Here is a 13,010-nt window from a genome sequence, read left to right as displayed (position 1 = left end):
ATACGTCATTTCTGCCGACAACTTCGCAGAACGACTTTGGATCATCAAAATTCTGCTCGCCCATTTGACACATCGGTGCAAAAAGTAGCAATATACATTATCTGAACGAGCGACTATATTCATTTCCAGTCCGAGCTACCGAGCATGATGTTCGCCTTTCCAAATGCTTGTAATTGGGGCGGGGCGATCAAGAAAAAAGGGGGTGGTCTTCACATCGTACACTGAGCCTCTGCCTAAAGCAGCAAAAGCCCGTCTTTCCAAATAAAAAAGCAGCATCCCACTGCTTCCAAGGGTGAAAGGGTAATGGGTATGGGTATGTGCAAAAGAAAAATCAAATTATGGTCCTCAAACTCCCCCGGGGAAAAATCACGTTGCAACATGCCGGCCCTACGGCTTCCGAGATAACCCAGCCGCCTCAATTTACATATCCAGTCACCCTGTTTAGAAGACGCCCATAACATACGGAATGATGGCCCTGTTTTTGTACGGTTAGCTTGCATTCCACAGCGAGATTTCATAGCCAGAGAAACATACCCAATCGCAAGCGTGGCACTAATACCGACCAGCGCTCGGTTCCTCACCCTCGTCTTCCTCAACTCAACCTCAGTTTTGACCTTCTTGGATCGGGGCTCTGAAGATGAATCCTCGTCACCCTCCTCATCCTCTTCATCACCCTCCGCCATCTCCTCAACCTTGCGTTTGCTGTTCTTAGAAGCATCGGTGCCTTCGACTTCCTGGGCAGCGGCCTGGACCATTGCCCTGGCCTCCTCGATCATCCGGGCGGCTTCTTCGGCACTCGGGGGTTCATTGCCTGTAGGCAGTCCAATCTCAACAGCAGTATGCGTCGTCTCGACTCCCTTGAAGACCTTAACATCTTGGTCAACCTTGACTTGCACCCTGGGTTCTTCCTCAACGGGAGCAAGTACTACCGGAGGCTCTGTCTCGACCTGTTCAATCTGGACTTCTTCTGCGGCGGCGGAAGATGGTGTCTCTTCGTTGGCATTCTCAGCAGCAACACCATTAATCTTTTCGGACGCGAATTGGTCGGCAACAGTGGATTGCGCAGCAGTGACCTTGGTGGATCGCTTGCGCGGGGAGGCAATTGCCCGCTTTTTCGCGGGGCTGGCAGAGCGGCGAGCGCGGGTGCTGCGCAGAGAGGAAGGCGTGGGAGGAGCCAGGGTGTTCTGGGATGCCAGAATGGGATCAAATTTGGGCGGCGCCTGGATTTTCTTGGAAGAGCTCTCTGAAGTAGTTGTCACGGGGATCTCGGCCGGGTCGAGCAGAGCGCGAATCCACGGGGTGATGCGGTATTCTGTCGCAAGGCTCAGGGCCTGCTCCGGGGGAATCCAGACGTTGCCAGCGGTCTCCTCGTGGCTGGTGGTGACCAGAGACTTGATGTACTTGCGCTCGTTCTCCTCCTCGATTGCCTCGGCATAAGGGAATGTAGCCTTAAACATGCCCGTCGCGGAGACAAACCCATCCTGACTGCGGCGCATGAGGAAGTAAGAGTTTGGCGACGACTTGAAGATGCCCGAGACAATGCCCTTGGGTAGAGGGGCGCGGAGGTGCGCGTAGTCAAATACGCCCAGGTTCGAGGCATCGAGGTCGGCGGTAGAAGTGGCTTGCACCATCTTGGGGGTCAGCTGGGTCTGACCAAGACGGCGGCGGCCGACAAGGTCGGTGACTGCACGCCAAGTTAGCACTGGCACCCAAACAATGGCCAAAAAAGGCGGCAGGCACGTACAGGGTGGCACATTTTCAACCATCAAAGGGTTATGTGTTTTGGGGAGTTGGCGCGAAGCATCCATTATGGCGACGTATGTGCGAAAGTAGCCTCGAGAAGAAGAAGAAGTGTGGCAATTGATGTCGCTCTGAGGTTCTGGGTTCTGGGTTCTGAACTCGGACGTGGCGCGCTGCAGCTAAGCTCCGGAAGCGCGTCGAAAATCTCCCCGACCAGGTATTAACGAGTTGGTGGTAACAACTCAAGTGAAGTAACTATCGACGTCGCATTAGTATGAGGGCCTATTGGAAACGAGACGCGAAGCGCATCGAGCTTTTTTCTCTTTCCCTCTCGTGACGGTGCTCCGAGGTGTTAGGTAGGGATGGGCTCAGGGCATGCGCGCGCGTTGTACGACTGTGCCCCGTAAGGGTGGAATTGACTGACCTTTTACAAAGATGTGTGTATGGTGCGCCAAACTAAAGGGCCTTTTAAAAGCGGGAAACAAATGAAGATCCGAAATGGAAGTATCGAAAAAAGGTTGGCGAGCGGATTGGCCAGCCGGTTGCTGTGTTCAAGGCGCAACACGTCTCGTCTTACTCTCTCCTTCGAGTGTAGGTAGCTGGACAAAAAAGGGTTCTCGAAGGACGAAAGAAGACAGACTGAGGAGACGAGACTGGGACTTGGGACCTGAGGGAGCGAGGGTCTGAGGTGTAGGGTGTAGGGTGGGCTGCTGCTGCTGCTGCTGCTGCTGCTGCTGCTGCTGCTGCTGCTGCTAGGTAGGACCGGACTGGGGGGGTTGTTCATGCTCCGCGCGAACCGTCAGCCGTTCCTCACCCAATCTGCCACTCCTGGGGCCAAGGGCCTGAGGGACACGAGGGACTGAGGGACTGAGGGACTGAGGGACTGAGGGACTGAGGGTGCCACTACGGACCGTAAGAACTAGGTGGAAGAACTGCTCTCTCCCTGGCCCTGGACCTTCTGCTGGGCCAAAAGGGTGGCGGTTCCACTGTCACGACGCGAGCAGCCAATCAGAGACCCCCAGGCCCAGGGCCCCACGATTCCATCTCGCTTTATTTGAACTAGCGGGCATAGTCTGAATGGGAATAGCGTCATTTCATTTCACCCGATCTGGAGGATATTCTTCCATTCAATCTTAGACACGGGTGGGTATAGAACGCACAGTTTTCCCCGGGGTTGGACAGCGGAAGAGAGCCTCAACATTCTTGAGGATCTCGCGCTTGTCGCCTGCCGGGCAACCAGGGCAACCAGGTCAAGCAGCAGCAGGTGGTCCCTCCTCCTTGGATGCAGGAGCAGGAGTAACACAGGGCCACGTGCATGACAGCTATATGATGTAGGTACTATGTAGGGTAACGTAACGGCAGTAGGCATATGCCCCTTGAGATGTCCTTAGTGCGAATATAGCACTCCTTTCTATATCAAATCTGCTGAAATAGCCGGTTATTACTCGCTCTCATGATCGACAATAGCTCATACGGTTGTTCTTGGCTAGGAACGCAAACTATACTCCCATGAATCGTAACACAAACGCTCTTGCTGCGGAGTTGAGGGTATTCGCAACAAGTTCTGCTCCAACATCCGCATTGCTGAAGAGTTCGGTCTGGTGCTGTTGCATGTACTTCAATCAGCCAGGCCTTCGGGTTGGTTGGGTAGGTAGCCTATTTTCCTTCTCTACCTATCTTGGGAGCGATGCAGACAAGCGCTCCAGACTGATTCGCTCAGCTTGAGCAGCTGCCTAATGCCATCAAGAGATTGCCGCTTTATTTGCTATCTAACCATCTCTGTCTTTCTCTCCAACACACCTGAAATGGATGTGTTGTTGCATGGGGACTGGCTGACTGACTGACTGACTGACCGTCTGTCTGGTGTTGGACGCATGTACGTGTAAACCAACGTGACACGATCGGTCCGCTACTTCAAGCCCACCACCGTCAATCATTCAATCAATCAATCAATCGATCCATCATGTAGGTACCTTTCAACTGGAGGCAAGACCCGGCAAGTAGGCGCAGACGCTGAGGCTTTTGATACGGTTGGTGCACTAGCAATGGCGATACTCTTCCCGGACGAACCAAATGATGTGAGTTGAATGCTTGCATCCTCTAGACTGCTTCCTACCTACCTAGATACATGTATGATGCATCTACCTATCAGACCAACATTATTCTGGCCGGCCCTTGCAGATCTTTCGATTTCTCAGGGGCCTGGAGTGCTGGACAGGACAGGACAGGACAGGAGGAGCTCTGGGCCTCTCTCCCTGGCCGCTGTCTTTCTCTTGCACAGCTACCCCTCCCGTCTGGTCCCGTCTGGTCTGGTCGATGTGCCTCCTGGGATGTATGTACTGCTACATGTACCTACTGTACCTACTCACTGTACCCTGCCCAGCCGGCCTGCTTGACACACTGACAGGTTCATTCGCCCGCCAGCCACTGATTGAAAGCGCCAGACTGGAGGACAGTGCCAAAGCGAAACCCCACCAAGCCTGCAACTAAAACGGTCTAGCCTGGATGGACCCTCCTTTCGAGACAGCACTCACTTGAAACCTCACACCCCCCAAGGGCCAAGGACAGTGGCCCAAGGGACCTACCTCGCCTGCTCGCTACCTGGCCGCTACCTACATCACCGCCAATTTGCCCCTCCTTCTTTTTGATATCCCAACCTTCCCGTTCCTCGCTGGACTGACAGACCGACATCACCCCCTCTGAGCTTCGTCTAATAAGCAGGCGTCGTGATTATTCATTCTTCTTTTCCATCTTTCTCTCTTCACCCCAATCTCTACCTCCAACCACCCGCCCCGTCGTCGTCGCCCTTCGCCCAACATGGCTTCCAACCCCGAAGAGGATCACATGCCCGAGGAGACTCAGGGCTACAAGCTCTCCCAGCCCAAACAGAGCTTGGCTGAGTACCAGAATATGGGTGCGTGGTGCTTTCTTCTTGCCTGTCTCCTTCTTTTAAGGTTCTCCTGTTCCATTTTCCCTCCTGCTCGCCTTGCTTCCCCAAGACACTGGCCTTGGCGGGGTAACGAGTTTGAAAGACCAGCACTTGTCTTGTTTCCCGACTATCTGGTGTTCTGTGGAGTCGGAACTGTCGGTGACGGTCTGGCTTTTGGAAGCCGTGAAAAGTCGAAAATCTTTCTCGATCTCATGCGTCTTTGCTGTGCCAGAGTGCCAGCAAAGCTTGGTGTTTTGGGAAGAGTTGATTCCTCCTACTCAAGAAACCGGCTCCATCTTTTTGACATAGATGGGTTCCCCTATACACACGTCGCCAAACCAATGACCCGCCACTTCAACCCCCTTTGCGTTTATAAAGAGCCGCACGGAGTTGGCGAGTCCGCCTACTACTAGGTAACATGACCTTGATCGGGATTAGACCAATTCCAAGCGGCTCTCATGGTCAATCTGAATTGACTTGGCCGCTGCGCGTCCTGGACAGTATTGTACCTGGCTACGTTGCAATATCCCCTATGGAGCACCTTTATACCTTTGCCATCTCTAAGTAGAGACTGCCATATAAATGACTCGCTCCCTCGGTTCCGATCATGCACCATTTTCAGAACAAGCGCGCTTTTAGTCTCCTGAAGAATCGTAACTCTAACTAGTTCACAATGTAGATGCCAACGATGAGTCCCTCCAGAGATACAAGGAGTCCCTTGGTCTGGGTGGCGGCAAGGATCTCTCGGATCCCAATGACAAGCGCGTCTGCATTATTCAGTCTTTGACCATGGAGTCTCCTGACCGCGACCCTGTCACTATCGATGTCTCCCAGCCTGGCAGCGAGACCACCCTTAAGGATAACCCCTTCAAGATCAAGGAGGGCGCCAAGTTCACCATGGTTGTCTCTTTCAAGGTTCAGCATGAGATTCTTAGCGGTCTGCAGTACGTCCAGCTTGTCAAGCGAAAGGGTATCAAAGTCAGCAAGGACAGCGAGATGCTGGTAAGCCATATCCCAATCGAGCCAGTGTCAGAAAAATTACTAATAGAATTCTACAGGGCAGCTACGCTCCCAACACCGACAAGCAGCCTATTTACACCAAGCGCTGTAAGTGATTGTCCGTGAAAGCATGTCACTACTATGCTAACCTTTTAATAGTCCAAGAGGAAGATGCTCCCTCGGGAATGTTGGCTCGAGGCCACTACAACGCCATTTCTACCTTTGTTGACGACGACAAGAAGACCCACTTGCAATTCGAGTGGTCTTTTGACATTGCTAAGGATTGGTAGATATCTCGCATGCTGACGCTGAACATGCCAAGGCCGGCAGGCACCCTCTACTTGGCAAGGTGGGAGTCACGTAGCGCGATACTCTCCAGCCAGACGCACGGGCTGCACAGAAGAACAAAGTATCGATAATCCATGATGGGAGATACCACGCATTGGGACTCAGAAAACATACAGATTTTTGTTACCATTTCCAGGGCTTCGGCCAACGACCATTATGACAAAACACTTGGGAAGTAGACTTTGGTAGCAGGCAGAAGCTCCCAGGGCCGTTCGTGCTTCACCACGACAAGTACTTTGAAGACGGACAACAAGGGCATACTCTAAGAGAGCCGGGCCATCATTGCGCAATTCCTCAAGAATAAAAGCAAAACATAGCAAATCCAAAAGACTGATGCTTCTACAAGCCTGGCGTACGTGATTAGTGGCGATCAAGTACTCCAGGGTGATTGCTCGAGTTTGCTTCATTGACAAAACCTTGCATTGCCTGTCAAGAGAAAGGAAAGAAAAGGATTGGGTATTCGAATTCCTGTGTCTAGTTCGCCTTGCCCCAATGGGGATCATGCATACAAAAAAAAAAAAAAAAAAAAAAAAAAAGCCCAGTCCAGTCCAGTCCAGCGCCGGCTCTTGCACATCTAAATACTCTTGTCCCTCAAATACGCTATGCCTCCTATTTATTCCATATGCCTTCTACTAGAGGAAGTAATCGGGAATGGCGTTCCCGTCGGCCTGCTTTTCCGCCCCCTGCTGTATATCTTTGTGCTGGTCATTTTCGGGCGCGGCCGCAAACACATTAAAGAAACGCTCGCCCGTATCGCCCACTTCCAACACACTCGCCATGTTGCCGCAGCGGTAGCAGTAGTTGGGCGCGCTCCAGACCGTGCTCAGGTGGTCGTCGTATAGCACCTGGAAGCCTTCCTGGCAGAGCTGGTGCGCCCGGAGGATGTGAGACATGCCGTTGACGGCGAGGAACTTCTTGACCACCTTGGCGCCGAAGGTGTAGCCGGCGCCGCGGGGCGAGAGGGAGAACTCGTCCTTTTCCGGGTCCGGGTCGGACCAGACGAGGTCGGCCATGGGCCCCTCGTGGGGGATCTCGCGGAAGCGGTCGATGATCTTGATCTGGTCGATGCTGTGGATGGAGGGCGAGAGGCCGCCGTGGACGCAGAAGATCTGGTCGTTGATGACGACGCTGAGGGTGAGGAAGTCGAACATGTCGGTGAAGTAGTGCCAGACGCTGGCGTTGCCGTACTTGCGCGAGCACTCGGTGTAGAAGCCGTAGCTCTGGGTCACGCCGCGGCTCTCGTGGTTGCCGCGGATCAGGTGGACGCGGTCCGGGTAGCGCAGCTTGAGGCAGACGAGCAGGGAGATGGTCTCGACGCTGAACATGCCGCGGTCGACGTAGTCGCCCAGGAAGAGGTAGTTGGTGTCGGGGCACCAGCCGCCGATCTTGAAGATCTCGATCAGGTCGTAGAACTGGCCGTGGATGTCGCCCACCACCGTGACCGGGGCCTTGACGTGCACCACGTTGCTCTCGCGCATCAGCAGCTCCTTGGTCTTGGCGCAGATGGCCTCGATGACGGACTCGGCCAGGAGTTCCTTCTTGTAGAGGCGCGATATGCATTCGTCGAGATCGACCGAGGCTGTATTGTGTGGGGGAGCGCCATGTTAGCAAAAAATGGACAGCGTTTCTATTTTTCTTCTCTCTCTCTTCTCGTCTAATAATTCTTCTGTTTTCATATTCCCCCGTCTCATGTTGACAAACGCAGCTGCATTGGCTCGTATCGGTTGGGTGTGTGGTTGGTTCGTAGATATACCATACACACAGGCGCGCGTGACGTAGCAGACAAAAAGGTTGTGGGATTACTAACCCGGAAGCCCAGGCATCTTGGCCGGGTTGTTAAGGCGACAGGACAGAGGCGAGACAGACGACGTTGTGGGCGTAAATATAGTTGTTTTTCCTTTTCTGGCAACCTGTGTTTTCAGGTGACTAGCTTCCGTCTGCCCCGAGCGAATGTGGTGTCGTGTGAGCAGTGTGGTGTAGGTCGAGGATCTTCAAACATGTTCGGTTGTTGCGAAAGCGGGCTTAGGCGGCTGGCTGGCTATCTCTCAGATCGGGAGTCGGTATTCTCGCATGAGCCCGGGCTTTCTCTTAACGCGCTGTGCGACCTGTGGGAAATGTTCGAGCAATGCGATGGAGAAAGAGAGAGAGGCTTCAGACAATCACAAGATGCATGGTTCATCGAATGCGAAAGGGCATCTTCGGGCGCAGGAAGAAGAAGCAGGCACCGCAGACAGGATCAACAATACCTCACTGAAAGGTGGTGGTGGCGGAACTACTGGGAAGGCCAGGTACTTGCGGCTGCTATCGATCTGGGCTCCAAGCGCCCGGCGCCCGCCCACCTTCTCCAAGTTTGGATGACGAGGCACCTGGCACTGACCTGGTTCAACAGGGCCTTTCACCTACAAAGTACCTGGCAATTACTTAGCGATTGCAGTGGTGGCAGGCGGTGGGGGCCGCTGAGGCCTGGCACCTGGTGAGGGGTGAGGTGAGTTGTCTGAGGGGGTACATTGATCCATGCCAACTCCTGCTAACGGTCGTCGGTTTTTAGTGTATCCGTAACACCTGCCATGCCTGCCTTGATTCATAGGTCGCTGGACTTCCATATCTTCCGGCCTCGCTGGACTTCTGCCTGCTTCGCCTTTTCTTCCTTTCCTCCCACTTCTCAACCACACCAATCCATTTTGTCGTGACCTCTCACGATATTGCGGCCGTGCCACAACCACTGCGAGCCGCTGGCTGTCCCCCCCTCTCCCTCGGCCAAAACCTTTGCTTATCGTTTCCTTTAGCTGCATGTGGTTGTCAGTCCTTGGATGCTTCGACTTGGTCGATTGAAGGCGGGTTTCTAGTGAATCGCTGGTCTTCATTGCAACAGTGGTCTGGACGTGTCCGCTCCTTGCTGTTCTCGTCATACCAGTTTTCGTCTCAAAGGCTCGCGCGCTTCTCATCGCCGTTTCTACGCTGGACGGCATCAAGCCCCTGAATACTTTCCTTATTTGAGCTCGATGGGGGAAATGGCGCCTAGTTGGATCAGCATCTTCGTCCCAGTGCAGTTGCTACTGGCCTCATAGGTGTACTGTCTGCTAGAAATTGAATTTTCTGAATTTTATAGTCCATCCTACCTTGATCAGATGGAAGCTGGATTCATCAGTCATTTCTCGTATGGCTTATCACTATTGGACTATCGGTTTCCTTCCAGTGACCTTATTTCATTTTCCAACCCAGCCAATATGGCCTTTGAAGAAGACTATAGACTATCATTATGGAGACAACTTTTCCCCTGTCCGAACCGTCTTATGATAGGAATAATATGACATGGCATTCTAAATCATCTGTCTAGTTTGTGCTTTGCCTCCAGAGAACCAGCGATTGTGCCCGCCATCAATCGATCAAGTGGCTGCTGAAGTCGCAATCGGACCAAGTGTTCTTTTAGCCCGAGGTTTAACCGCCGGCCTCCGGCCAACCTCAGATAATCAACTCGTACGCAACCTCTCCATTTCGGTCCTCATCTGAGACCCATCTTCAGCTCATCTGATATGCGACCATCTCAACATACTGGGGCTTCTTCAACAAGCATAAGGCATCTTATCGCATAAGCTAGAGCATCGACTACGCTGCATGCAGGCTTCGACCACGATTGCAGGGTGCGTATCACGGAGGAGGTCGTCAGGCCAAGCTGGGGAATGTCCATCTCGAGCGCTTGCTATTATACGAGCAACTCAGCTCACGCGCGGGCCAAAGTAAGTCAATACATATAGTTGGCTGTCGCTCATTTGTGTCTCTTCCTATTCCTCTCCTTACTTCCCGTTCACTGGTCTTTTGCCCGCGCTTCATGTCCGTATCGCACCATGGCACCTATAGGCTTACCATCACTCTCCCACCACCCTCTTTTCTCTAACCATCGGTTTGCGACCCGGCCATGGCTTTTCATCTACTAACTAGTGCTCGTCGCCTCAAGGGAGTTGCGCGCTGAGCAGTCGCCATCACCACGACCAATAAGTTGCGCCAACCCAGAAGATTATACTCGCCGACAACACATGACTGCTGCTCACCCGTCGTCGAAATGGCCGACGGTACCCCCGGTCGCCCGGCGTCAAGTGAGCCGCCGTGCTACAACTGTGGCATGAGAGGGCACCTATTCACAGCTTGTCCTGAGCCCACCAGAGAGCTCCCCGCGTAAGCCGTTGTCTATCCTCAGTACCGAGTAAGAAACATTTCAGGTTCAGCAAGTACTGACTCTGTCACAGCGGCCTTGAAGCGTCACGGGCTCGGCAGCATACGTCTGGCTCTGACCGGAGTGACTTCGATAGAAGACACAAAGGGCCAATCGTGACCCGTTATTCCCATCCCTCCAGTCAAAGTCCATCGGTTGCCCCCCCATACCCACAACCTCCTCCACCTCAGCAGTATCCATATGGGCCTCCTCCTCATAGCTCTCCTCCCTATCCACCTCAGCCGCCACCACCGTACCCCCCGTCATATGGGCAAGGGTATCCACCTCCCCCGAGGCCTTCGTACGATGGGTACAATGCTCCCGGGACCACCGGTCCTCCCCCGGCTCACACCCGTCGTATGGCCCTCCTTATAGCCAGCCGGCTCTACCCCACCATGGATATGGGCCACCTGGTATGCGTTCTGGGCCGCCACACCCTCACCCCCCGCTCCCGGCTACCCGCCGCCGCCTGTCAACTATGCGTTTCCCGGACAATCCCAGAGTCCACCATTTGGGCCCCCTGGCCTTCCAGTCCCGCCGCCACATGGACATCCTCTCCCGCCTCCACCGCCCCCTCAGCCTATTCACTATTCACCTGGTCAAGGAGTCTTCCCGGGGCATATACCGCCTCCAGGCTTCCCTGTGTATCCCCCTGGCTACCCCCCACCACAGCATGACGAAGCTTATTCCCCATATCCAAACCGACGGCGTGAAAATCACCGTGACGAGCGTTACGCCAAGCACGAACGGGGAGGTCGCAGAGGAGGTCGCCATAGTGATAGAGATCGGGAGCGACATGGATATGAAAGAGACCGTCCTCATCACGAACATGCATACGATCGAGATCACCGTGGCCGAGGAGACAGGCATGGACCAAAGCGTCGGCATCACGATCGCAACATCGAACTGTCACCGCGGGGCGGAAAATTCCACCAGGTGCCACCGCGCCGATCCGAGAGTGTGCAAAGCAAGAACCGTCTGAGCGCGAGCCTTTCTCGGCAGGACTCACTTCATACCTCTGCTCAGAGCACCCCAGGTCCTAGCGCTATATTGGATCACCCTCAGCCATTGAGACGACCTGAAGATGCCACTAGTAATGGAAAGGTGTCTGCCGATCCAATCGATACGGAGACAAAGACTGCGGCTGAGAGCGATGACAGACCCGTACCGGATGTGAGTACCGAGGATAAGCCAACGCCCAACGCCCAAGTCAAGGACCAAAGTGCAGAGCCACAGGCCAATTCACAAGTTCATCTGGCTCAAGATATTGGCCAACAGCCGGAGGACGAAGATGAAGAAGACACCCCTTATGAAGGCTTTAAGTATGACGAACAGACGATATTCCTGGAAATCGACACGACTAACAAGGGCGATCCTATTGCGGAGCCTCTGCCCATTGAATGGACCGATGATATTATGCTCCCGCCGCCTTACAACGCCCCGGGCGTGAAGTCCGCCTACGTTACGCCAGACAACAAAGATGACTTTGCTCTAGGGGTGCGAGACACAGACAAATGGGCCCAGTACAAATATCATATTGCCTTCCTCGACCCGGAAAACATCACCACCCAATCCATCGATACTTACTTGACAGAAGTTAAGAAGCTTCAGCAGAAGAATGAGAAGCGCAACAAACCTGGTCAGCAAGTCAATCAGCGAGCAAAGCCACAGAACCGCGATCACCAAAGTCAACGCAACCACAAAGACCAGCACCGCAAGCCTGAGAACCGAAAGCGAAGATTTGAGGACTATCAGGGCGAGCCCGGAGCAGACTCGCTTGGCCGTGATCGACCCGCCGACCTGTCCAAACCACGTCATGACTATGATGCCAAGCGACCCAAACAGATGTCACCTGAACCTGGAGAAGTTAGTGACTCATGCTCGGTACAAGGTGGCATCGGGGGCGAGAAGTCCGCGGTTGAGGGGAATGGTTGGACAGGGTGGACTCGAGGTCCTGCTGATATCTTACAACGAGACTACCCACTTCCAGGCCGTCAAACACCAGCAAAATCCCAGTGGTACCCCGACACGGATGTTCATTACCAAGCTCAGCCGCCTTTGAGAAGGTACAATACTGAGGGGACGGTCGACGGTTCATATGACAGCAGGCACGATTACATGACAGACTCATACACACCCAGGGGACATGCGCGAGAGTACGACCGCCATGACCGATTCAGGGATGGATCTGAACCCAGGAAAGAAAGCAGAGGCAGGTCGAGGAGCCCGGGTGCAAGGCGTCGCTTCTCCGACAGACTGCACAGTCCAGAGTCAAGTATTCACCATGACGGAATTTCAAGCTCGAATGCCGACAAACCCTCAGACTCGAAACTTCGTAAGCGGAACGTGTCTGTTGTATCGTCTACTGGCCCCGAAGGTAACAGCCGCGAGGGTCACGCTGCCTCTCCCTCGATGCCATCATCTGATAGGCCTTCTCACCGACAAGGCTCTCAAAGGCCAAGGGCTGGCCGTCCTGTTAGCCGCCGGTCATCTCTCGGCAATGTATCAGGCCCCGAAGAGCCAGGATCTCCGTTGACTCCGTTGGAGGCTGAGCTACTTGGGCTTGCGGGCCACGACAGTAGCGACAGCGATGCTGGTGGAAAGTCGCCCCAACGAAAGCCCGAAAAGCTTGTCCCTAAGATGCGACGTCGACGAGCACAAGTTGACGCAGCCTATAGGTCAGTTGCTGAGAACACCATCTTTGGTCCATATATTATTGAGTATCACTAATAGTGTCTTTTTAGTCGTCGGTGGTGAGCCCCAAACCGGATTGATCCGACCATA

General features: G+C 53.9%; 4 protein-coding genes across 4 annotated transcripts; 2 read left to right on the top strand and 2 right to left on the bottom strand.

Moving 5' to 3' along the window:
* Window positions 1–441: 441 nt before the first annotated feature.
* On the bottom strand, window positions 442–1,808 carry PG986_005808 (transcription factor; the record flags this gene model as incomplete). Its single annotated transcript, XM_066842030.1, has 3 exons — window positions 442–475; window positions 535–1,684; window positions 1,745–1,808. The coding sequence occupies 3 exons, from the start codon at window positions 1,806–1,808 to the stop codon at window positions 442–444; spliced, it is 1,248 nt and encodes a 415-aa protein (XP_066701892.1).
* Window positions 1,809–4,557: 2,749 nt separating this feature from the next.
* Window positions 4,558–5,958, top strand: PG986_005807 (rho GDP dissociation inhibitor; the record flags this gene model as incomplete). The annotated part of the gene is made up of 4 exons (XM_066842029.1): window positions 4,558–4,654; window positions 5,349–5,671; window positions 5,728–5,776; window positions 5,828–5,958. 4 exons carry the CDS (start codon window positions 4,558–4,560, stop codon window positions 5,956–5,958), a joined length of 600 nt encoding a protein of 199 aa, XP_066701891.1.
* Window positions 5,959–6,648: 690 nt separating this feature from the next.
* On the bottom strand, window positions 6,649–7,839 carry PG986_005806 (Metallo-dependent phosphatase-like protein; the record flags this gene model as incomplete). The annotated part of the gene is made up of 2 exons (XM_066842028.1): window positions 6,649–7,595; window positions 7,824–7,839. 2 exons carry the CDS (start codon window positions 7,837–7,839, stop codon window positions 6,649–6,651), a joined length of 963 nt encoding a protein of 320 aa, XP_066701890.1.
* A 2,588-nt stretch (window positions 7,840–10,427) lies between these two features.
* Window positions 10,428–12,956, top strand: PG986_005805 (uncharacterized protein; the record flags this gene model as incomplete). Its single annotated transcript, XM_066842027.1, has 2 exons — window positions 10,428–10,559; window positions 10,602–12,956. 2 exons carry the CDS (start codon window positions 10,428–10,430, stop codon window positions 12,954–12,956), a joined length of 2,487 nt encoding a protein of 828 aa, XP_066701889.1.
* Between the last annotated feature and the right edge of the window lie 54 nt (window positions 12,957–13,010).

Source organism: Apiospora aurea (genome assembly GCF_038362705.1).
Source record: "Apiospora aurea strain CBS 24483 chromosome Unknown utg000004l_segment0_segment0, whole genome shotgun sequence".
NCBI classification, from domain to species: domain Eukaryota; kingdom Fungi; phylum Ascomycota; class Sordariomycetes; order Amphisphaeriales; family Apiosporaceae; genus Apiospora; species Apiospora aurea.
This window is presented reverse-complemented; position numbering and strand designations above follow the sequence as displayed.